This window comes from Oncorhynchus mykiss, chromosome 11 (genome assembly GCF_013265735.2).
Source record: "Oncorhynchus mykiss isolate Arlee chromosome 11, USDA_OmykA_1.1, whole genome shotgun sequence".
Taxonomy (NCBI): domain Eukaryota; kingdom Metazoa; phylum Chordata; class Actinopteri; order Salmoniformes; family Salmonidae; genus Oncorhynchus; species Oncorhynchus mykiss.
Window position 1 is genome coordinate 67291464 of NC_048575.1, and position 26681 is coordinate 67318144.

The 26681-nt window shown below is 40.8% G+C and overlaps 1 protein-coding gene across 2 annotated transcripts in view; it reads right to left on the reverse strand.

Annotated features, from left to right (window-relative positions):
- Positions 1-26681, reverse strand: part of LOC110535096 (zinc finger matrin-type protein 4) — a 187146-nt gene that overhangs the window by 134434 nt on the left and 26031 nt on the right. For both annotated transcript variants that reach the window (XM_036936176.1, XM_036936175.1), the window contains exon 2: positions 16370-16471. In XM_036936176.1, the coding sequence (XP_036792071.1) occupies positions 16370-16471 (102 nt within the window). The remainder of the gene's footprint in view (positions 1-16369; positions 16472-26681) is intronic.

The following is a 26681-nucleotide window of genomic DNA, read 5'->3' on the forward strand; positions in this document are numbered from 1 at the left end:
AGGCACTACAGAGGGTAGTGCGTACAGCCCAGTACATCACTGGGGCGAAGCTTCCTGCCATCCAGGCCCTCAACACCAGGCGGTCCCTAAAAATTGTCATAGACTCCAGCCAGTGACTGTTCTCTCTGCTACCACACGGCAAGCTGTACCAGAGAGCCAAGTCTGGGTCCAGGAGGCTTCTAAACAGCTTCTACCACCAAGCCATAAGACTTCTGAACATCTAATCAAATGGCTACCCAGACTATTCCCCACTTTACACCGCTGCTACTCTCTGTTATCATCTATGCTTAGTCACTTTAATAACTCTACCTACATGTACATATTACCTCAACTAACCGGCGCCCCCGCACATTGACTCTGTACCAGTACCCCCCTGTGTACGGTCTCGCTATTGTTATTTTACTGCTGCTCCTCAGGATTCCTTATATATATATATTTTACTGCATTGTTGGTTAGGGGCTCGTAAGTAAGCATTTCACTTTAACTGTTGCATTCTGCGCATGTGACTAAATTTTCTTTAACTGGAGTTGGGTTGGATTTAGACCTATTAATGGTATGCTAGAATATTTTTTACAATCATTTTTTGTCTGGAACTGTGTTGGTCATTGTTAATAAGTGCAGTCTTTATTAAAAACTGTTTGCAAAATACTTTATTCATCAGATTGCGCTGATTCTCCCCCTCCTTTTTTTGGGTGCACGGCCCCTGGCTCTACCTACCTCCTGAGTCCTATTAACACATGCTAAACCCATTGCATTTTGGGTGGGGATCAAGGCATAAATTAGGCTGGATACCAAAAAGGAATATGATACCATTTGGGACACATCCTTAAATGTGGCACAAAGAGGGGAACAATTATTTGAACTGTAGGACCAGACTTTCTGATCCCCTCTACATCTGAGCTGTGGCTTTGATACGTTTGAAGTGGGGATTAACAGCTCTGCAATGCTGAAATAATTACGTCTTCAATCTCAACTGGAAAAGGCATGGCCTAAAGGACCGCTTGATTTTGCATTTTAAACTGTGATCAACCTCAACGTTAGTACAGGATTCAAGTCAAGAGCCCTGCATGACGTCAACTAGGTTTCTTACTGTGAATTGGATACATCTATCCACTTAACAATTACAATTCTGAGTGTGCATTACAAGGAAACCTTGTTAAAAGAAATGTGGGGAAACTCAGGAAGTCTTAAGTACAAAATTGATTTAAAAGGAGAAAATGCCTAGATACTGTATATATGGTCGGCAGGTAGCCTAGCGCTTAAAAGCGCTGGGCCAATAATCGAAAGGTCACTGGTTCAAATCCCAGAGTCTGTGAAAAATCTGCCGATGTGCCCTTGAGCAAGGCACTTAACCCTAATTGCCCTGGATAAAATGTAGATGGAAGGTTCAAATGAAGCATAAACAGCATATCGACTAAGAGGACAACTCAGGACACAGGAGCGTCTCTCTCTCTCTCCAAACTAATACAGGACAAACTCTGGGACTGTCTGGAAGAAGATTTCACAGTATGTGATGCTCGCCTGTTGTCCTCATTGGGGCTTTTTCTTGCCTTCCCCTGCCTACTACTATCGTCACTATGCCCCAAACAAGTCACAATGCATTAGAGCATGAGGCAGAGCACAGATACACCCCATCTGCAGGAGGCAACAGGCTAAGGGTGCAGTCTCCACACAGCAGACAATAACAAAATTAATATTTTACACAGTGCAGTACAAGTACTTTGGGCTATTAGAGATGCCACCCTCGTCACACTGGTTCTGTTATTACCCATGGTCAGTTCACATTACTACCACATTAGACTGCACCACAGTGCAATCCTCATCCTCACTCAACCCTAGGGCCCAGTTTTTTTTTTTTAAGTTATCTATCTGTATTTCACCTATTGGATGGATTCAAGTCAAGGGCCCCATAGCACTCACTTCTGTCATCATGAAATGCTTTGAGAGACTAGTCAAGGGTCATATCACCTCCACCTTACCTGACACGCTACACACACTTCAATTTTCTTACCGCCCCAATAGGTCCACAGATGATGCAATCGCCATCACAATGCCCTATCCCATCTGGACAAGAGGAATATCTATGTAAGAATGCTGCTTAGAAAAAAAGATATATTTATTTATTTTATCTATATTTTGGATTGACCAATGTAGTTATTTTCAAATACATTCAAACTTAAAGGTGTTGTATCACAAAATTGAAATTGGAAATTTTTGACAGAGCAATCTTGAAGGAATCCTATTTGAGTGAGAAAAGTATATTCATACGATAGGTAAGCTATACAAAACCTTGCAGAGAGCCTATCCAACTGACAATCTCTTAGAAAAAAAGATAAACTAAACTATTGGAACCAAGACTTAAAAAGAATGGATATTGGCGGGAATGTTGGAATATAACTAAGAGATTACGGTTAACAAAAATGTATGTTTTTTTTATTTTTCCTTTATTTAACTAGGAAAGTCAGTTAAGAAAAAAATCTTACTCACAATGATGGCCTACCGGGGAACAGTGGGTTTAACTGCCTTGTTCAGGGGCAGAATGACAGATTTTTATCTTGTCGCCTCAATCATCAAGTTTGCAGGCGACACAACAGTAGTAGGCTTGATTACCAACAACGACGAGACAGCCTACAGGGAGGTGAGGGCTCTGAGAGTGTGGTGTCAGGAAAATAACCTCTCACTCAACATCAACAAAACAAAGGAGATGATCGTGGACTTTAGGAAACAGCAGAGGGAGCACCCCCCTATCCACATCAGGAAGGCTAGCTCGGAACATTTGAAAATGGATTTTAAAGAACTGATTTTAGCAATATTTTTTATTTTTTTAACTGCCAATAATTTCAGGTCCAGTACCATCGTTGGGCCACGGGGTGTGAAAGATTGAGCAGACAGAAGATACTCTACAGGAATGACGGGTCCATCCAAATCATCTTGGTTCCTGGACTCCACGTGCGTTTAAACAATGACTGGTAAATGATCCTGGTTTTCAGCTCAGTTAATCTCTACCATTGTGACAATGAGTCGGCATAATGCTGCATCAAATGTACATGATTTTAAGGGCATTGGAAAACACAATGTAAGTCATTTAATTTATGTAGCCCTAATTGCACCAAATACATATGTTTATCCTACAGCTATTGTAAGCAGTATTTATGAGCCTATAAACCAGAGTTTCACCCTTAGCACTGAGGTGATGTCCACTTGTAGGAAGATCACTTTTTGCAGCTCACCCTGCACTATCAGCTCCAATGTAAATAACATGAGTAAGTCTACCTCTGATAAGCTTCCCAGTAAAGCCTTACAAATGATCAAGCAATCCAGACAAGTACTAAAAATAGCCCATATTAACATTTGTAGCCTAAGAAACAAGGTCCATGAAGTGAATAAATTGCTTGTAACAGATGATATTCATATTCTGACTCTCTGAAACTCACTTAGATAATACCTTTGATGATACAGTGGTAGCAATACATGGTTATAACATCCATCGAAAAGACTGAAATGCCAACGGAGGCAATGTTGCGGTCTATATTCAGAACCACATTCCTGCAAAGCTTAGAGACGATCTAATGTTAAATGCTGTTGAATTAATATGGCTACAGGTTCATCTGCCTCACCTAAAGCCCATTCTTGTGGGAAGCTGCTATAGACCACCAAGTGCTAACAGTCAGAATCTGGATAATATGTGTGAAATGCTTGATAATGTATGTGATATCAACTGAGAAGTACATTTTCTGGGTGATTTAAATATTTATGGCTATCATCAAGCTGCCCACTCAAGAAAAACCTTCAAACTGTAACCAGTACCTGCAACCTGGATCAGGTTGTCAGTCAACCTACCAGGGTAGTTACAAACAGCACAGGAATTAAATCATCAACATGTATTGATCACATCTTTAATAATGCTGGAGGAATTTGCTTTAAAGCAGTATCCAAATCCATAGGATTTAGTGATCACAACATAATAGCCATATCTAGGAAAACCAAATATCCAAAGGCTTGGCCTAATATAGTGTATAGCAGCTCATACAATAAGTTTTGTAGTGATACCTATGTTGATGATGTAAAGAATATTTGTTGGTCTGTGGTGTGTAATGAAGAGCAACCAGACGTAGCACATGACACATTTACGAAACTACTTATTCCAGTTACTAATAAGCACGCACCCATTAAGAAAATGATTGGAAAAACTGTTACATCTCCTTAGATTGATGAGGAATTTAAAAATTGTATGGTTGAGAGGGATGAGGCAAAAGGTATGGCAACTTAGTCTGGCAGCCCAACTGATTGGCAAATGTACTGCAAATTAAGAAATCATGAGACTAAACTAAATAAAAATAAACTATACTATGAAACAAAGGCAAATTCTATAAAGAATGACAGTAAAAAGCTTTGGGGCACCTTAAATGAAATTTTGGGGAAAAAAGCCAGCTCGGCTCCTTCATTCATTGAACCACTGATATTGCCAACTACTTTAATGACCTTTTCCATTGGGAAGATAAGCAAACTTAGGGATGACATGCCAGCAACAAACGTTGACACTACACATCCAAGTATATCGGACCAAATTATGAAAGACAAGAATTGTACTTTGAATTATGTAAAGTCAGTGTGGAAGAGGTGAAAAAATGGATTGTTGTCTATCAACAATGACAAGCCACCGGGGTCTGACAATCTGGATGGAAAATGACTGAGGATAATAGCAGATGATATAGTCATTCCTATTTGCCACATCTTCAATTTAAGCCTACTGGAGAGCGTGTTCCCTCAGGCCTAGAGGGAAGCTAAAGTCATTCCACTACCCAAGAACAGTAAAGCCCCCTTTACTGGCTCAAATAGCAAACCAATCAGCCGGTTACCAACCTTTTTTTATTTATTTTACCAGGTAAGTTGACTGAGAACACGTTCTCATTTACAGCAACGACCTGGGTAATAGTTACAGGGGAGAGGAGGGGGGATGAATCAGCCAATTGTAAACTGGGGATGATTAGGTGGCCATGACAGGTACAGTATGAAGACCAGATTGGGAATTTAGCCAGGACACCGGGGTTAACGCCCCTACTCTTACGATAAGTGCCATGGGATCTTTAGTGACCACAGAGAGTCAGGACACGCATTTAACGTCCCATCCAAAAGACAGCACCCTACACAGGGCAATGTCCCCAATCACTGCCCTGGGGCATTGGGATATTTGGGGGTTTTTAGACCAGAGGAAAGGGTGCCTCCTACTGGCCCTCTAACACCACTTCCAGCAGCATCTTGTCTCCCATCCAGGGACCGACCAGGACCAACCCTGCTTAGCTTCAGAAGCAAGCCAGCAGTGGTATGCTGCTGGCATGCTGCTGGCCCTTAATAAAACTTCTGGAAAAAATGGTGTTTGACCAGATACAATGCGATTTCACAGTTAACAAATTGACAACCGAATTTCAGCATGCTTATAGGGAAGGACACTCAACAAGCACTTACACAAATGACTGATGATTGGCTGAGAGAAATTGATGATAAAACAGGCTGTCTTGTTAGACTTCAGTGCAGCTTTGACATTATCGATCAGAGTCCTCTGCTGGAAAAACGTGTGTGTTATGGCTTTACACCCCCTGCTATAATGTAGATAAAGAGTTACTTGTCTAACAGAACACAGAGGGTGTTCTTTAATGGAAGCCTCTCAAATATAATCTGTAAACTGTCATGGTCAAAATATATTTATGCAGTAGTAGCTAAGATGGGGAGAAGTCTGTCTATAATAAAGCGATGCTCTGCCTTCTTACCAACACAGTCAACAAGGCAGGTCTGGCAGGCCATAGTTTTGTCGCACCTTGACTACTTTACAGTCGTGTGGTCAGGTGCCACAAAAAAGGACTTAGGAAAATTGCAATTGGCTCAGAACAGGGCAGCACGGTTGGCCCTTGGATGTACACAGAGAGCTAATGTTAATCAAATGCTTGTCAATCTCTCCCGGCTGAAAGCGGAGAAGAGATTGACTTCATCACTACTTTTATTTATGAGAGGTATTGACATGTTGAATGCTGTCGGTCTAAACTACTGGCACACAGCTCGGACACCCATGCATACCCAACAACACATCTCTTCACAGTCCCCAAGTCCAGCACAGACTATGGGGAGGCACACAGCACTACAAAGAGCCATGACTGGAGTCAAATCAAACTTTATTTGCCACATGCGCCGAATACAACAAGTGTAGATAGACTTTTCTGTGAAATGCTTACTTACAAGCCCGTAACAAACAGTGCAGTTCAAGAAGAAGAAAAAAACAAAAAAAAACAAATGTAATAATAAAAAGTAACACAATAATGAGGCTGTATACAGGGGACACCAGTACCGAGTCTGTGTGCCGGGGTACAGACTAGTTGAGGTAATCTGTACATGTAGGTGGGGGCGAAGTGACTATGCATAAGTAACAAACAAACAGTGAGTAGCAGCAGTGTACAAGAGGAGGGGGGAGGGGGTCAATGTAAATTGTCCAGTGGCGATTGTTATGAATTGTTCAGCAGTCTATTGGCTTGGGGGTAGAAGCTGTTGTGGAGCCTTTTGGTCCTAGACTCCGGTACAGCTTGCCGTGCGGTTGCAGAGAAAAGAGTCTAGAACTTGGGTGACTGGAGTCTGACAATTTTATGGGCTTTCCTCTGACACCGCCTATTATGCAGGTCCTGGATGGCAGGAAGTTTGGCCCCAGTGATGTAATGGGCCGATCGCACCACCCTCTGTACCGCCTTATGCTGAGCAGTTGCCATACCAGGCGGAGATGCAACGGGTCAGGATGCTCTTCATGGTGCAGCTGTAGAACCTTTTGAGGATCAGGGGGCCCATGCCAAATCTTTTCAATCTCCTGGGGGGGAAAAGGTTTTGTTGTGCCCTCTTCACGACTGTCTTGGTGTGTTTGGACCATGATAGTTCACTGGTGATGTGGACTCCAAGGAAGTTAAAGCTCTCAACCAGCTCAACTACAGCCCTCTCGATGTTAATGGGGGCCTGTTCGGCCCGCCTTTTCCTGTAGTCCATGATCAGCTACTTTGTCTTGCTCACATTGAGGGAGAGGTTGTTGTCCTGGCACCACACAGCCAGTTCTCTGACTTCCTCCCTGTAGGCCGTATCATCGTTGTAGGTGATCAGGCCTACCACTGTTGTATCGTCAGCAAACTTAATGATGGTGTTGGAGTCGTGTTTGGCTACACAGTCATAGGTGAACACCCCTGAGGAGCCCCAGCATTAAGGATCAGCGTGGCAGACGTATTGCTGCCTACTCTTACCACCTGGGAGCGGCCGGTCAGGAAGTTCAGGATCCAATTTCAGAGGGAAGTGTTTAGTCCCAGAGTCCTTAGCTTAGTGATGAGCATTCTCACATAGGTGTTCCTTTTGTCCAGGTGAGAAAGGGTGGTGTGGAGTGCGATTGAGATTGCGTCATCTGCAGATCTGTTGGGGTGGTATGCGAATTGGAGTGGGTCTAGGGTGTCTGGGAGGATGCTGTTGATGTGAGCCATGACCAGCCTTTCAAAGCACTTCATGGCTACCGATGTGAGTGCCACTGTGCAGTAATCATTTAGGCAGGATACCTTCGCTTCCTTGGGCACAGGGACTATGGTGGTCTGCTTGAAACATGTAGGTATTACAGACTTGGTCAGTGAGAGGTTGTCAATGAAGACACTTGACAGTTGGTCTGCGCATGCTTTGAGTACACGTGCTGGTAATCCGTCTGGCCCAGCAGCTTTGTGCATGTTGACCTGTTAAGAGCTTATCTTCACATCTGCTACCGAGAGCGTTATCACACAGGCATGCAGAACAGCTGGTGCTCTCATGCATGCTTCAGTGTTGCTTGCCTCGACGCAAGAATAAAAGGCATTTAGCTCGTCACTGGGCAGCTTGCATCTGGGTTTCCCTTTGTAGTCCGTAATAGTTTTCAAGCCCTTCCACATCCGACAAGCGTCAGAGCCCTGTGTAGTAGGATTCAATCTTAATCCTGTATGGACGCTTCGCTTGGTTGATGGTTTGTCTAAGGGCAGGGTGGGATTTCTTATTGCGTCCGGATTAGTCTCCCGCTCCTTGAAAGCGGCACCTCTAGCCTTTAGCTCGATGCGGATGTTGCCTGGAATCCATGGCTTCTGGTTGGGATATGTACGTACAGTCACTGTGGGGACAATGTCGTCAATGCACTTTTTGATGAAGCCAATGACTGAGGTGGTGTATTCCTCAACGCCATTGGATGAATCCCAGAACATATTCCAGTCTGTGCTAGCAAAAAAAAACTGTAGTGTAGCATCCGCGTCATCTGACCAGTTCCGTATTTGAGCGAGTCACTGGTACATCCTTCTTTACTTTTTGCTTTTAAGCAGGAATCAGGAGGATAGAATTGTGGTCAGATTTGCCAAATGGAGGGTGGGGGAGAGCTTTGTATGCATCTCTGTGTGTGGAGTAAAGGTGGTCTAGGATCCCCCCCCCCCTCCCTGGTTGCACATATGACATGCTGGTAAAAATTTTGGTAAAAAAATACACACAGTACACAGTACTGACGCAAGAATTAACATTAGATTTAAAAAACACCTTATGGAACAGCGGAGATTGTGAAGCAACACACACACAGACACATGTGCGCACACACGCAGATTTAGTACTGTAGATACAGTGCCTTGCGAAAGTATTCGGCCCCCTTGAACTTTGCGACCTTTTGCCACATTTCAGGCTTCAAACATAAAGATATAAAACTGTATTTTTTTGTGAAGAATCAACAACAAGTGGGACACAATCATGAAGTGGAACGACATTTATTGGATATTTCAAACTTTTTTAACAAATCAAAAACTGAAAAATTGGGCGTGCAAAATTATTCTTACTTTCGCAAGGCACTGTATGTGGAGTGGTGGAGTAGGGGCCCGAGGGCACACAGTGTGTTGTGAATTCTGTGAATATATTGTAACGTTTTTAAAATTGTATAAAAAAGCTTTAATTTTGCTGGACCCCAGGAAGAGTAGTTGCTGCTTTGGCAGCTAATGGGGATCCATATTAAATACAATATACAATATAATGAAATCAATGTTTATTTTTCACTATGTATGGTACAATATTAGAAAACAGCCTTATTGGTCCATGTGCTAGGATATAAGGGAAAATGGTGTATTCTTATTTATCAGGATGCCTACACCTCTGCTGTTATTACAGTAGGTGGCTGCACGGGCCTCTCTAACCCAACTCCTCTTTAAAATGTTACTTTTAACTCAATTCAATGTAACTCTTGCAAGAAAACCACATCTGCTGACAACTCTAAGTGTTCAAGAACCATAGGTTTTTTTTAATTATCATGGAGCCCATGCACATTCCATGTGATAAGTTGGATTTTGTTGGTCTTTACTTGTATAGAATCAAAGTTAGACAGAACAGATAAGGTTATCATTGAAGAACCAAATAAAACCTTTTAGCAGATATGAGAAATGGGGGCAGTGGGCATTCCACACAATGGGAGGATTATAGTATAAATACAATGGTATTGTATACATTACATATACACTGAGAATTCAAACATTAAGAACATATGCTCATTCCATGACAGACTGACCAGGTGAAAGCTATGATTCCTTATCGATGTCACTAGTTCAAATCAGTGTAGATGAAGGGGTGGAGACAGGTAGGTTAAAGAAGGATTTTTAAGCCATGAGACAATTGAGACATGGATTGTGCATGTGTGCCATTCAGAGGGTGAATGGGCAAGACAAAACATGTACATGCCTTTGAATGGGGTATGGTACTGTAGTAGGTGCCAGGTGCACCGGTATGTGTCAAGAACTGCAATGCTGCTGGGTTTTTCACACTCAACAGTTTCCTGTGTGTATCAAGAATGGTCCACCACCCAAAGTACATCCAGTCAACTTGACACAAATGTGGGAAGTATTGCAGTCAACATGGGCCAGCAACATGGGTCAACATGGGCCTGTGGAACACAAACCAATATTAAGTGGGGATGTGGTCTAGGCAGATATAAAAAATTAAAAAACACAAAAAAAGTAAATAAATAATTAAACAAACCACATCTTTGTACTAGAGGCACTATGCCTTTTTAGGGCTTTTAAGCTCCAACTCTCCTAATGTACCAAAGAAAAAGTGGATTATGTCATTATACATACATTTAAGAAAGACTGCCACTTAAGTACTTCAATGAAAGTATATTGTCTGGTGTGGCTCAAATTGGGGAGAGTGGGTCCACCGGGAGAAGAAGAAGAAGTGGGTCAGAAGTTTACATACACTAAGTTGACTGTGCCTTTAAACAGCTTGGAAAATTCCAGAAAATTATGTAATGGCTTTAGAAGCTTCTGATAGGCTAATTGACATAATTTGAGTCAATTGGAGGTGTACCTGTGGATGTATTTCACGGCCTACCTATGCCCACCTTGTATATGCATATCTGACACGATAGAATACTTTCCTTTTGTTGTGGTGAGCATTGAGAGCATTTTAGCTAAGTTTTCCTGGACATTTAGCTGTTCGTTGCTTTCATTTGCATCTCCAAGTTGTTATTTGTCGTTTCCTCTAAGGGCAAGGCGCTGCATAGTTTTATCCACAGATTGGTTGCTGTTGTATATAACTGACCCGCTCACTCACTCCCGGTTGCTTGTAGATACAGTACTTAGTCCCCTTAACTTTTTTTCACATTTTGTTACGTTACAGCCTTATTCTAAAATGGATTAAAAATAATATGAAACATCACATTCACATAAGCATTTACTCAGTACTCTTTACTCAGTACTCTGTTGAAGAAGCTTTGGCAGTGATTACAGCTGTCTTCTTGGGTATGACGCTACAAGCATGGCACACCTGTATTTGGAAAGTTTCTAAAATTCTTCTCTGCAGATCCTCTCATGCTCTGTCAGACTGAATGGGGAGCGTCGCTGCACAGCTATATTCAAGTCTCTCCAGAGATGTTCGATTGGGTTCAAGTCCGGGATCTGGCTGGACCACTCAAGAACATTCAAAGACTTGTCCCAAAGACACTCCTGTGTTGTCTTGGCTGTATGCTTAGGGTCGTTGTCCTGTTGGAAGGTGAAGCTTCACCCATAGTCTGAGGTCCTAAGCGCCCTGGAGCAGGTTTTCATCAAGGATCTCTCTGTACTTTGCTCACTTCATCTTTCCCTCGACCCAGTCCCTTCCTCCGAAAAACATCCCCACAGCATGATGCTGCCACCACCACTATGCTTCACCATTGGGATGGTGCCAGGTTTCCTCCAGACGTGACTCTTGGCATTCAAGCCTGAGAGTCTCTTGTTGCCTTTTGGCAAACTCCAAGCGGGCTGTCATGTGCCATTTACTGAGGAGTGGCTTCCGTCTGGCCTCTGTACCATACAGTCCTGATTGGTGGAGTGCTGCAGAGATGGTTGTCCTTCTGGAAGGTTCTTCCATCTCCACAGAGGAACTCTGGAGCTCTGTCAGAGTGACCATCGGGTTCTTGGTCACCTCCCTGACCAAGGCCCTTCTCCCCCAATGGCTCAGTTTGGCCGGGCGGCCAGCTCTAGGTAGATTCTTGGTGGTTCCAAACGTCTTCCATTTAAGAATGATGGAGGCCACTGTGTTCTTGTGGACCTTCAATGCTGCAGAAATGTTTTGGTACCCTTCTCCAGATCTGTGCCTCGACACAATCCTGTCTCTGAGCTCTACGTACAATTCCTTTGACCTCATGGCTTGGTTTTTGCTCTGACATGCACGGTCAACTGTGGGACCTTATATAGACAGGTGTGTGCCTTTCCAAATCATGTCCAATCAGTTGAATTTACCACAGGTGGACTCCAATCAAGTTCTAGTAACATCAAGGATAATCAATGGAAACAGGATGCACCGGAGCTCAATTTCGAGTCTCATAGCAAAGGGTCTGAATACTTATGTAAATAAGGTATTTCGTTTGTTATTTTTAATAAATGTTTTCTATTTTATAATAAGTCAGTAATCTAACACAATTTTGAAAAAGTCAAGGGGTCTGAATACTTTCCGAATGCACTGTAAATCAAATCAATTATTTTATTTGTCACACGCTTCGTAAATAGACAAACAGTGAAATGCTTCATTTGGAGCCCTCCCTACAATGCAGAGAAAAATATAAACAATAGCTGGTTACCCAGAAATGACATTATTGAGATCAAAACGGCTGCATTGGACCTTTAAAATGACTAAAACCAAATGTAAAATGTGTAGCTTGCTAAGAATCATTGTAACAAAAACTGGACAATCAGGGAGCATCAAAAATTCCAAAAGCGATGTATTTTTCTTTATTTTTCACCTTTATTTAACCAGGTAGGCAAGTTGAGAACAAGTTCTCATTTACAATTGCGACCTGGCAATAGAGTATAGAGGACTATTTTTAGCAAATTTTGACGGAAAGGAAATATAACCTTCAGACCTTGAAGCCTGAATGAGGCCCGCGGGGCAAAATAAGTTTGACACCCCTGGTCTAAACACATATTCTGAACATATCATCCTTATTTAAACCCAATGGAACGTCATTGCACACAGTTTGTCTCATATTATCACAGACTATTCAGAGAATGAGGGATACAACTAATTATAATAATCTAAAACTTGATCAAAGTATATACAGTACATAATATTTCAGTGCTATCAGAAATAACAGTATCAAGTGTAACATCGTTCAAAACGTTCAGCAGTATAGTTGCTACCGTAGCAACCAAACAAAACTGAACTCCAACAACATCAGCAGAGCTGGGGCACGTTGGAGAAGATGGCCAAGACCACAAGTTGAGTGAGTGAGTGATGAGCAACCTCCGTGACCGGTCAGGTGTGAGCAAGGCAAGCACTCTGATTAATACTTAAACTGAATGAACAAAGACTCATATGAGTCCCTTCAGCTCCTATTATTCCTGATGTCCATACAAATGCACCATGGGCCCTGCAGTGCAGTCAGACGCTCTGTTCTGGCCATCTGACTGTTGCAGTGAGTGAAAGGCAACATCTGTAATAAAGACGAGCCAAGTTACCTCCCAAAAGGCAGCCACTGTGCTTGGAGTGGAATGAAACAGGTGCTGGCATACATTGTAATTTGAAAGAGTCTGTGTTCATATTTTATAACCATTCTATGAGGTGTTGGTAGTCAAGCAGAAGAAAATGCAAGGCAGCTGAACTCTGGCGAGCACTGGCCAAACTAAAGCAATGGGGAAACACTTCGATAGAGAACCTCTTCTGCAATATCTCTGACAAACCAGGTGGTGGTCCTGGAAAGCAATGGGGCCAGACAGTGTTTGCTGTTCGTCAGCGCTTTAACTAAATAATTAAGAATATTTGTGTAAAACCAGGTGAGTCATGTGCCTTAAAACTGCAGCTTTCTGCTGTTTGGGATTGCTGCTGCTGAGCGGCTCTGACTGATATAGAACAAACAGTATGACCTAAGCCTTGGTTATTAATGGTTGAATCGTCTGGTAAGCTGTCTCTCTCATCCCTAAAAGACTTGACAGACTAACATGAACGTCAGCCGTGCACAGCAGGTGCGTCGCGAGTCGTCCTATCGCCTCTCACCACAGAACGTAGGCCATCATTTTCTGTTCATTTCCAGACAATAATACATGTTGAATCGACATAGTTTGTTGACACCCAGCAGGTGATCTACTGTACGACTGATGTTCATTATGATGTGTCGTGTCAGTCCAGACTGGCGGGGGACCTAATGTAGTGTACTGTAAGTGAAGAGTATTTCCAAAATTCTATAAAATCAACCAATTTTTAAGTGCTTTTTAATCCGATATGAATGCTTAGGGGTGTTCTCAGTTTGTTTATTTATAGATATTAGATGTGTATGAAAATGTGTTTTATTGCAAAGCGCTATATATTCATTGTTTTTCTAAAATTTAATGTTCATATCATGCATATTTGACTGTGATATGTGATTGCTCACCTAGCTATTTTAAGATTAATGTATTTACTGTAAGTCACTCTGGATAAGAGCATCTGCTAAATTACTAAAGTGTGCATGTTTTTCATAAAGATCTCATATTACTGTATTGAATATATATACACACAGTGGGGCAAAAAAGTATTTAGTCAAAATGAGAGAAGAAAAATCCAGAAAATCACATTGTAGGATTTATTATGAATTTATTTGCAAATTATGGTGGAAAATAAGTATTTGGTCAATAACAAAAGTGTATCTCAATACTTTGTAATATACCCTTTGATGGCAATGACAGAGGTCAAACGTCTTCACAAGGTTTTCACACACTGTTGCTGGTATTTTGGCCCATTCCTCCGTGCAGATCTCCTCTAGAGCAGTGATGTTTTGGGGCTGTTGCTGGGCAACATGGACTCCCTCCAAAGATTTTCGATTTGGTTGAGATCTGGAGACTGGCTAGGACACTTCAGGACCTTGAAATGCTTCTTACGAAGCCACTCCTTCGTTGCCCGGGCAGTGTGTTTGGGATCATTGTCATGCTGAAAGACCCAGCCACGTTTCATCTTCAATGCCCTTGCTGATGGAAGGAGGTTTTCACTCAAAATCTCACGATACATGGCCCCATTCATTCTTTCCTTTACACGGATCAGTCGTCCTGGTCCCTTTGCAGAAAAACAGCCACAAAGCATAATGTTTCCACCCTCTGCTTCACAGTAGGTATGGTGTTCTTTGGATGCAACTCAGCATTCTTTGTCCTCCAAACACGACGAGTTGAGTTTTTACCAAAAAGTTCTATTTTGGTTTCATCTGACCATATGACATTCTCCCAATCTTCTTCTGGATCATCCAAATGCTCTCTAGCAAACTTCAGACGGGCCTGGACATGTACTGGCTTAAGCAGGGGGACACGTCTGGCACTGCAGGATTTGAGTCCCTGGCGGCGTAGTGTGTTACTGATGGTAGGCTTTGTTACTTTGGTCCCAGCTCTCTGCAAGTCATTCACTAGGTCCCCCCGTGTGGTTCTGGGATTTTTTCTCACCGTTCTTGTGATCATTTTGACCCCACGGGGTGAGATCTTGCGTGGAGCCCCAGATCGAGGGAGATTATCAGTGGTCTTGTATGTCTTCCATTTCCTAATAATTGCTCCCACAGATGATTTCTTCAAACCAAGCTGCTTACCTATTGCAGATTCAGTCTTCCCAGCCTGGTGCAGGTCTACAATTTTGTTTCTGGTGTCCTTTGACAGCTCTTTGGTCTTGGCCATTGTGGATTTTGGAGTGTGACTGTTTGAGGTTGTGGACAGGTGTCTTTTATACTGATAAGTTCAAACAGGTGCCATTAATACAGGCAACTAGTGGAGGACAGAGGAGTCTCTTAAAGAAGAAGGTCTGTGAGAGCCAGAAATCTTGCTTGTTTGTAGGTGACCAAATACTTATTTTCCACCATAATTTGCAAATAAATTCATTAAAAATCCTACAATGTGATTTTCTGGATTTTTTTCTCTCCATTTTGTCAGTCATAGTTGAAGTGTACCTATGATGAAAATTACAGGCGTCTCTCATCTTTTTAAGTGGGAGAACTTGCACAATTGATTGACTAAATAATTTTTTGCCCCACTGTATACACACACAGTACATACACACAGATGTGTACAGTTCTTTATAAAAACAAATGTAGGCTAGTTATTGGTTACATTTTACTTATTCTGAAAGTGAGGCATATAGCATTTTGCTAAATAGTTCCCGCCCATGCTGAAACATGAGGTAATTGTGGCGGGTGAATGGCAAGACAATGGATCTCAGGATCTCGTCATGGTAACTGTGCATTCAAATTTCCATTGATAAAATGGATTGTGTTCATTTTGTAGCTTTAGCATGCCCATACCATAACCACCACGCTGTCTGCCATCTGCCTGGTACAGTTGAAACCGGGATTCATCAATGAAGAGCACACTTATACAGTGTGCCAGAGGCCATCAAAGGTGAGCATATAAAGACTGAAGTCGGTTACGATGCCGAACTGCAGTCAGGTCAAGGCCCTGGTGAGGATGACACGCACGCAGATGAGCTTCCCTGAGATGGTTTCTAAACAGTTTGCGCAGAAACCCACAGTTTTATTATCACATTTTAGCATGGCCTTTTATTGCCCACAGCACAAGGTTCACCTGTGTAATGATTATACTGTTGAATCAATTTCTTGATATACCGCACATGTCAGGTGGATGGATTATTTTGGCAAAGGATAAACACTCACTAACAGGGATGTAAACAAATTTGTGCACAAAATTAGAGAGAAATTAACTTTTTGTGCGTCTGGAAAATTTCTGGGATCTTTTATTTCAGCTCGAAACATGGGACCAACATTTCACATGTTGTGTTTATATTTAGTGTAATTTATTTAAACAAAACAAGTTAATTTACCTACATTTCTGAATTCACATATAGCGTTTCTGAATTAAGCTCTTCAAGTATTCCGTACCTCGTAGTGGGCGATCCTCTGGGACTCGGAAATGAGCTGAGCGCTGCACACTTTGCAGTAGGTGTCTGTGAAAAGCCCTTGGTCCACTTCTGTAGACTTCATCTGGTGGGAGAGAGGAGAGATAAACAACTACATGAAATGTAACACTGGGTTGGGCATTTTTAAATTAGGAACTTTAAAATAGCACAGAATATAATATGCTTGAATGGATCAAGTGCAATGAAGGGACATAATGGAGCAAGTAAATTATAATGTAATACTAAGATAGATAGTTGATCAGACCTGCTTCCATTAGAGAACTCACATTGCAGATTTGGGAGCACTCACATTCATCTCATCAACGTTGTGGAGCCTTCATTAGGCATGGCAGATGAGCAGAGAAGTCAAGCATGTATAAACTATGGCAACACTTTAAGCATTAAAACAAATCTAGAAAAATTAACTGATTATAATACCTAGTTACTTAAAAGGGGCAATCTGAAGCTATATATTTTTTTTACTTCTAAATTAGTGATACATATCCATTGATTCTTGATGAAACGTATTCATAACCCTTGACTTATTCCACATTTTGTTGTGTTACAGCCTAAATTCCAAATGTATTCCATTTTTTTCACCCATCTACACACAATAGCCCATAATGACAAAGTGAAAACATGTTTTTGTACATTTGAGCAAATTTATAAAGAATGAAACACCCTGAGTCAATACATTTTAGAATCACCTTTGGCAGCATCTACAGCTGTGAGTCTTTCTGGGTTAGTCTAGGAGCTTTGCACACCTGGATTGTATAATATTTGCACATTATTCTTTTTTTTATTTTTCAAGCTTGTTGATCATTGCTAGACAGCCATTTTCAAGTCTTGCCATAGATTTTCAAGCTGATTTAAGTCAAAACTGTAACTACGTCACACAGGAACAATCTATGTTATCTTGGTAAGCAACTCCAGTGTATATTTAGCCTTCTTTTTTAGGTTATTGTCCTGCTGAAAGGTTAATTCATCTCCCAGTGTCTGTTGGAAAGCAGACTATCCTCTAGGATTTTGCCTGAACTTAGCTCTATTCCATTTATTTTTATCCTACAAAAACTCCCTAGTCCTTGCCGATGACAAGCATACCCATAACATGATGCAGCCACCAGCATGCTTGAACATATGAAGAGTGATACTCAGTGATGTGCTGTATTGGATTTGCCCCAAACATAAAGCTTTATATTCAGGACATAAAGTAAATTTCTTTGCACATTTTTTGCAGTTTTACTTTAGTGCCTTATTGCAAACAGGATGCATGTTTTATGTTTCATGTTCCTTCTTTAGATTAGTATTGTGGAGTAACTACAATGTTGTTGATCCAGTTCTCCTATCACAGCCATTACACTTTGTAACTGATTTAAAGTCACCATTGGCATCATCCTTCCTCTCCAGCAACTGAGTTAGGAAGGATGCCTGCATCATTGTATTGACTGGGTGTATTGGTACACCATCCAAAGTGTCATTAATAACTTATTCATGCTCAAAGGGATATTCAATGTCTGCTTTTTATATTTTTACCCCATCTACCGACAGGCGCTCTTCTTTGCGAGTCATTGGAAAACCTCCCTGGTCTTTGTGGTTGAATCTGTGTTTTAAATGCACTGCTTGACTGAGGGACCTTACAGATCATTTTATGTATTGATAAGGTATTGATGAGGTAGTCATTCAAAATTATGTTAAACACTATTACTGCACACAGAGTGAGTCTATGCAACGTATGATGTGACTTGTTAAGCACATTTTTACTCCTGAATTTATTTAAGCTAGCCATAAAAGGGTTGAATACTTTTAAAATTAAGATAACACTTTGACTTTATGGGGTATTGTGCATAGGCCGGTGACAGAACATCTCAATTTAATCCATTTTAAATTCAGACTAACATAGGGTTGCAAAGGGTCGGAAACTTTACGGTAAATGGGAAGTTAAGCCCGGGAATTTGGGGAATTTTGCTTAAATTAATTTAAAAAAGCTTTTTTGTGGGATACACATAAGGCAATTCTGGGTCTTGTGGCATATTTTGGTGAAACTATCCCCAATTCAATGGAATTGCAACCCTCTGCATGCACAGTGCATTCTTCCACCACATGTACAGCTGATTCTCAAGATCTTGCACACTCATGAGATGCTTTTGAGCCCACACTATTACACTGTCTGAGCCAAGGACTACTGCTTTCTGGAAAGTTTTGATTACAATACTGGGTGGGGTGAATATATTTGATATGACATACATGATTTTTGTTGTTAACTAGTAAATAGTAGCCTACAGCAAAGTGTGTTTAAACTATTTCTGTTAGTTCGTTTTTGCTACCATGTGGGTATTAGCTAACGTGAGCCTGCTAACTGAGAAGTGTTAATTCACCTGTTTCCATACATGTTTCATTTTAAAACATGTATCTTACAAAGGAGTTGTTTAATCTTAACTGCTTAACTACTTATCTGTACATGAAATTGTATTTGTTGTTTTTTTACAAAACTATTTTTTTTACAGGAAAATGCCACAGGTACTATCTGATGTGTGGAGACATTTCACTGCAGCTAATGTAGAAGGGAAAGCTGTGTACATTTGCAAATACTGTGCCAAATCATATGTGAAGAATGCAACAAAGTCGCAGAATTATCTGGCCAAGAGCAAAAAGTTCCCTCAGCGCTCACAACAAGCAACCTCTGACAAAAGTCCCTCTAGTTCTATTTGAGGTGAAAATTATTAATCAAATACCGTATTGATAGCAACAGCTCATGGTCCTCCTGAAATCAGATTTTTTTTTGAGTCAATGGAGGAACGTAGTCAGAGAAATGCTGATGAATTTCTTGCTCAAGCTGTGTATGCAACTGGTTCATCTCTGATGCTCACAGGCAACGTGTATTGGAAGAGATTTCTAAATGTTCTTCGCCCAGCATACACATCTCCATCCACTCATTTCCTGGATGCATAGTTCAACAGAGTTCAAGTTAAGAGCAAGCAAATCATAGAGAAAGCAGCAATCTCTGATCGGTGGTCGAATGTTCGTGGACATGGAATAATTAACTACTTGATGACAGGGGGCAGTATTTTCACGTCCGGATGAAATGCTTGCCCAAATTCAACTGCCTGCTACTCATCCCTAGAAGATAAGATATGCATATTATTAGTAGATCTGGATTGAAAACACTCTGAAGTTTCTAAGTTTGAATCATGTCTGTGAGTATAACAGAACTTGTTTAGCAGGCAAAACCCAGAGGACAAACTATTCAGATTTATTTTTTTGGGTCACTCTTTTCAATAGTTTTTCATTGGGAATCGAGATTTCTAAGGGACATTCTTGCAGTTCCTAACGCTTCCACTGGATGTCAACAGTCTTTAGAAATTGGTAGAGGTTTTTCCTTTGTGTAATGAAGATGAACGGCCATCTTGAACGATGGTAACTTGAAGTGTACTGTTAGATAGAGGCGCGTGACCAGAAAGCTAGCTACAGTTTGTTTTCCTCCTGTATTGAACACAGATCATCCCGTCTTCAATTTGATTGATTATTTACGTTACAAAATACCTAAAGTTGTATTACAAAAGTAGTTTGAAATGTTTTGGCAAAGTTTACAGGTAACTTTTGAGATATTTTGTAGTCAAGTTGCGCAAGTTGGAACCGGTGTTTTTCTGGATCAAACGCGCCAAATAAATGGACATTTTGGATATATATATATATATATATATATATATATATATATATATATATATATCGACGGAATTAATCGAACAAAATGACCATTTGTGATGTTTTTGGGACATATTGGAGTGCCAACATAAGAAGCTCGTCAAAGGTAAGGCATGAATTATATTTTTATTTCTGCGTTTTGTGTTGCGCCTGCAGGGTTGAAATATGCTTCTCTCTCTTTGTTTACTATGGTGCTATCCTCAGATAATAGAATGTGCATTTCATATCTCAAAATCATAAAACTCATGGGATATACAGGGTCAACATATATGATCACCACTTTTGATGTACAGTTACAAGATGACATGACGTCAAACCCAGGGTTGTTCTGAACAGAATGAGTCTATTTTTGTTTATTTTAAAAGAAAGAAATGCTGCTTGACACACGCACCTGAATGCACTCATGAGTCCTTTCTACGTGTGCCAAAATTAGGATCTGTTTCCTTGAATTGCCTTGCGAAAGCCTAACACTGTAAGATTGTATTTCTAACTTCGCTATTCATGTTGGCAATAGAACAAGATTTCAACTGTGTGATGGCGGGGATGCAAGGTTGTGTTCCAAATGAAACAACTATGTGTGCTTGCTCTAGTACCTTATAGTTGAAGACTCTTCTTTGAGTCATAAAAGTGTATTGAAATTCCTTAGGATCTATGCACACTTTGGAGACGTGGGTGGCCACTTGGAGACACCAGTTAGTCCTCTCATATGTTGCACCTACCCAACATTTTCCAGGAATAGTCATGTTGCTAAATGTATTCAGAGTACCTTCTGATTCCTTATCAACAAATGCGGCAAAAAGTACAATAAATGTAAAAAGCACATAAAATCAAGAGTAATGTTTGGATTCAGTCGTGTCAGGTGAACTGTTGTGTATTCAACTTTGGTCTCAATAGTTTCCCATTATCTACAAACTGTTCCCTTTCAGTTGCTACCATGGTTATGCATATGCTTTTAATATTTCTTCTGTAAGAAACATTTCAATGTAGCCCTATCCATATAGGCCAATTCCCACAAGTGTAAAAGGCTAAAAGAGAATATCACCATATACTTAAATAATACAAGACGAATCCTAACATTAAAAAACATATCTTATGTATGTAATGTCTTCTTTATACAAAAGTTTGGACATATTCAGTTATTTGTCCCTTATTGGCATCTCCAAATCACTAGCTTTAAATAAAACAAATAGGACCACATAACACTATAACACTGGTATTGGAAAAGCCTTTGGGTACGTGTTGTCCTACAGGAAATAGCAGGTGAACAATCTAGCAAAACTTTTCTGCCTTAGGGTGGCCCATTCATCGCTTCTTTTTCTCTTTCTATCCATGATTATGTGTAAATAAATCATGAGCCCATTGGATGGAGACAGATCCTCCAGATGATTTATTTGTGTAGCCTGCCCTGGAGTAACAGGTACTGCAGGTGAATAAAATAAACAATAAGCAAGGTGAGGAGGAGTGAGGAACGTGTTAGAGGACAAATGCAAAAAGCTATCTCAGTAAACTCCTCAATACTTTCTACTTTTACACATTTTATTCAATTCACATTGATTTGCCTGGTTGTCATCACTGGACATTTTTGTTATCATTGAACTGTTATTTTACTCTTTTGCACATGTATTTTCATAACTTGCCGTATGAATAGTACAATAAAGTACAGATAGTTTGGTGAAGTGTGAATAGTGTGGTAGTGTAGGGATAGGCACTTGCCAGCGGATGTGTTTCAGAGCTGAAGGACAAGTTGAGGATGCAGGAAAAACAGGATATACACATAAGATCTTCAAGTAGTAACGTCAAAAGAAAAGGCCCAGCTCATCCATCGGAGCATAAATCAATGTCACGCTGATAGGTTACTTAACTTCACTTGAGATACCTATAAAGCAAGCAATCAAACAACTTTGAACCATACCAAACAAAGGTTCAGTCTAAGCTGTTCAAAGTTGAAGTGATCTGGAGTGAAGATGGGTGGTTGGCCAAACAGTTCACACCCTGCATTAGTGTCCTTTTCACAAGTTCATGGTGACCTCAGGAGTTCTCCAGGGGGTCCATTTATAAACCGTGCGTACTGTACAGACAAAATATACCCCAAAAATATGTGCCAGTTTTCCCACAAAAGTTGGCATTTCTAAAAACTGAACTTGGCATGAGAATGTCCTTACCTCCACGAAAACATTAGACCATGATTATGCACTTTTTCTAGTTGAAGTATTCTTTTGCAAGCAGGCAAGTAAGTATTTTTTGCAAATGGAGGGATATATATATTTTTTTATCAAAATGATAAAATTTGCCATGGCTCTTTCTTTTAGAAACTGTTGTGGCCTAATTCCAATAGTTCCAAATTATACCGGTGTTATTGTTGCCATAAATGGTGACTGGAGGGTGATTTCCAGGCGGAGTTATAATGCTTGTTCACGCACTCAGTTTTAGGACAGGTCTGATTTATAATGGAAAACATACATACTGTATATGTATGGCATGCAGTTTACAAATCTCAATATTTTTTGACTTACGGATTCTTTTCAGAAATTGCGTATTCTTTTCAGGACTGGCAGGCCCTACAATTTGCCAAACTAGCCATTCAAAGTCAAACATAATGTATTTTCAGAGATTTATTCTGCATAATAAGTCCTACCCTACAATCACATTACTTTAATAATAATTGATTGGATTTATATAGAGCTTTTCTACCAACTTAGGTACTCAAAACGCTTTACATAGTAAGGGGGAAACTCCAACACTGTAGCGGGGTGCATAATTGGCGGCAGAGAAGTCAGGCGCAGGAGATCAGAACTGGGTAATAACCAGAGATTTATTAAGCAAAACCAACGGCATCCAGAACAACAAGATAAATAGGCACAAAAATAACCCGTTGTGCGCTCACTGGGAACGTGCACAAGCACTACAATAAACAATCCCATACAAAGCCTTTGGTGGAACAGAGGGTTAAATACACAACAAGTAAATGAGGGAATTGAAACCAGGTGTGTGGAAAAACAAGACAAAACAAACGGAAAATGAAAAGTGGATTGACGATGGCTAGAAGACCGGCGACGTAGAAAGCCACCCGAACAAGGAGAGGACCCGACTTCGGCGGAAGTCGTGACAAACACCAATGTGTGTCACGCATGGCGACCATTTTTGTGCCAGAACGCTCACCACATATCAGCTATCAGGTGGAGAAGTAAGGAGTGATATACTCCAATTAGGAATGAGGGGGATGATTAGGTGGCCATGATGGAATGGGGCAAGGTTGGGAATTTACCCATGACACCAGGGTTAACACTCCTACTCTTACAATACATTTCATGGGATTTGTTATGAGCACAGAGAGTCAGGACATGCATTTAACGTCTCATCCAAAAGAATGCACACACTGCCCTGGTGCATTGGGATTTCTTTAGACCAGAGGAAAGAGTGCACCCACTGGACCTCCAACACCCCTAACCACAGCATCTCCCATCCAGGGGCAGATCAGGACCGACCCGGTTTAGCTTCAGAGGCAAGCCAGCAGTGGGATGCAGGTTGGTATGCGGATGTTAACATAGATATTTTGATTAACACTTTAAAATGACTTGGATATTTTCTTTATCACTGTAAAATAACAGTGATAGAGAATATATATATTTCTCAGTAACATAATTTTCTCTAAATCTCTGGGTTTATGTAGGAGTCTGTTTTAATCTGAGTAACCCTTACTCTTCCATTTGAATTATCCCATTAATGCCAAGTACAGGATTATTTTGTTCCAGACTGCCTTTTCACCTTTTGGCATTTTGTGTCGCTTGTTCTTTAAAATAATGTGACCTTGGCACTGAGTTCCAGCGGGCAGCACAATGCCTGTAAGCTGTTATCAGTGGAGAGAGGGAGGGAGGCTGGCATTCAGAGCTCCTGTGTAGAGGAGGGGAGGGGCCAAAGCACCAAACTGACAGGATGAGGAGAAAACCCAGTGTCTGAATGCTGCAGCTCCAACCAACAAACTAATAGGGGAAGAGCAGAGGAGATTGAATAAATAAATCAGTGCAACCTCCGCTCAGGAGCCCACATCGACGTCAACATGTGCTGCCGAGTCACATTGGGCTGTCGTCTAGGTGCCCCCCCCCCCTTTGGCTGAGGAAAGGCCTGACGCTGCACTCATTCATTCACCAGCTACATAGGAAGAGAAAACACAACTGTCATGAGCTAGCCAATCTCTGTCTGTCTCTACTTCGCTCTCCCTCTGTTTCCCTGTCCTCTCTCGCTCTCTCATTCTATCCATATTCTCAAAGATCTCTCTAAACATACAGAAATTAGGCTTTACATTTCACAAGGAATACAATGCTTGGAAAGCCTCGGAAATGTGTATATAACAACTAGAGAGTGGAAATAGGTTAGGAAGATGGAATGGAACTTTTGTTGAACTGAATAATTGATTGAAAACGTGAGTCAACAGTTCCGTGTAAATCATTCAAGGTGTTCAGCACACTGCTCTAACTTGGTCATTAGTGGGTTTAGGAGAGAGTGGCACCTCTATAATTCATGACCAAAAAAGTTTGTGAATTTGTTCAAATCATTTAACTAATTTATCTTATATAACACTTTGAATGTAACTTGTTGTTGACTGACCCAGACTATCCATAAATTTTTAACATGTTTTGAAATAGTTACATCTTCTGAAATGGTTACATTAGTAAGAAATGTAAACATTTTATGAGCTCAAAAAGTAATCTTGTCACTGAATAACATTATTGAGCCTTGAATACAGCATTGTTTCAAAATAGCTAAAATGAAAAGACTAATGGAATACCAATTTATCTCCCCCCCTTCAAATCGCTCCCTAAGAGCGTAAGAGCAGGTCAAGTGCTACATTTGCTCTAATGGAGGAGAAAATATGAATATGCAGTCACATTACTGTCACATAAATCAATCCCATCCATTCCAAGAAACTCCTAACATTTCCTTCAGCAGACACAGTTGAAGTCGGAAGTTGACATACATACACTTAGTTGGAGTCATTAAAACTCGTCGTTCAACCACTCCACAAATATCTTGCTAACAAACTATAGTTTTGGCAAGTCGGTTAGGACATCTACTTTGTGCATGACACAAGTAGTTTTACTAAGATTTGTTAACAGATCACAATTCCAGTGGGTCAGAAGTTTACATACACTAAGTTGACTGTGCCTTTAAACAGCTTGGAAAATTCCAGAAAATTATGTCATGGCTTTCGAAGCTTCTGATAGGCTAATTGACATAATTTGAGTCATTTGGAGGTGTACCTTTAGATGCATTTCAAGGCCTACCTTCAATCTCAGTGCCTCTTTGGGAAAATCATGGGAAAATCAAAAGAAATCAGCCAAGACCTCAGAAACGTTTTTTTTAGACATTTACAAGTATGGTTCATCCTTGGGAGCAATTTCCAAACGCCTGAAGGTACCACGTTCATCTGTACAAACAATAGTAAGCAAGTATCAACACCATGGGACCGCGCAGCCATCATACGGCTGGAGACGCATTCTGTCTCCTAGAGATGAAATGTGCAAATCAATCCCAGATCAGCAGCAAAGGACCTTGTGAAGATGCTGGAGGAAACAGGTACAAAAGTATCTATATCCACAGTAAAACAAGTCCTATATTGACAAAACCTGAAAGGCCGCTCAGCAAGGAAGAAGCCACTGCTCCAAAACCTCCATAAAAAATCCAGACTACGGTTTGCAACTGCACATGGGGACAAAGATCGTACTTTCTGGAGAAATGTCCTCTGGTCTGACAAAACAAAAATAGAACTGTTCGGCCATAATGACCATCGTTATGTTTGGAGGAGAAAGGGGAAGCTTGCATGCCAAAGAACACCATTCCAACCATGAAGCACAGGGGTGGCATGTTGTGGGGTGCTTTGCTACAGGAGGGACTGGTGCACTTCACAAATAGATGGCATCATGAGAAAGGAAAATTATGTTAATATATTGAAGCAACATCTCAAGACATCAGTCACAAAGGTAAAGCTTGGTCGCAAATGGGTCTTGCAAATGGACAATGTCCCCAAGCATACTTCCAAAGTTGTGGCAAAATGGCTTAGAGACAACAAAGTCAAGGTATTGGAGTGTCATCACAAAGCTTTGACCTCAATCCTATAGAAAATTTGTGGGCAGAACTGAAAAAGTGTTTGCGAGCAAGGAGGCCTACAAACGTGACTCAGTTACACCAGCTCTGTCAGGAGGAATGGGCCAAAATTCACCCAACTTGTTGTGAGAAGCTTGTGGAAGGCTACCCAAAACGTTTGACCCAAGTTAAAAGCAATGCTACCAAATACTTATTGAGTGTATGTAAACTTCTGACCTACTGGGAAAGTGATGAAAGAAATAAAAGCAGAAATAAATAATTCTCTCTACCAATATTCTGACATTTCATATTCTTAAAATAAAGTGGTGACCCTAACTTGCCTAAGACATGGAATTGTTACTCAGACTAAATGTCAGGAATTGTGAAAAACTGAGTTTAAATGTATTTGGCTAAGGTGTATGTAAACTTCCGACTTCAACTGTAGCTGCTAATTACCCAGGGTTCAGAGCAGTGTAGTGTGAGGGTCCATGTTAAAGGACACATGACAACCA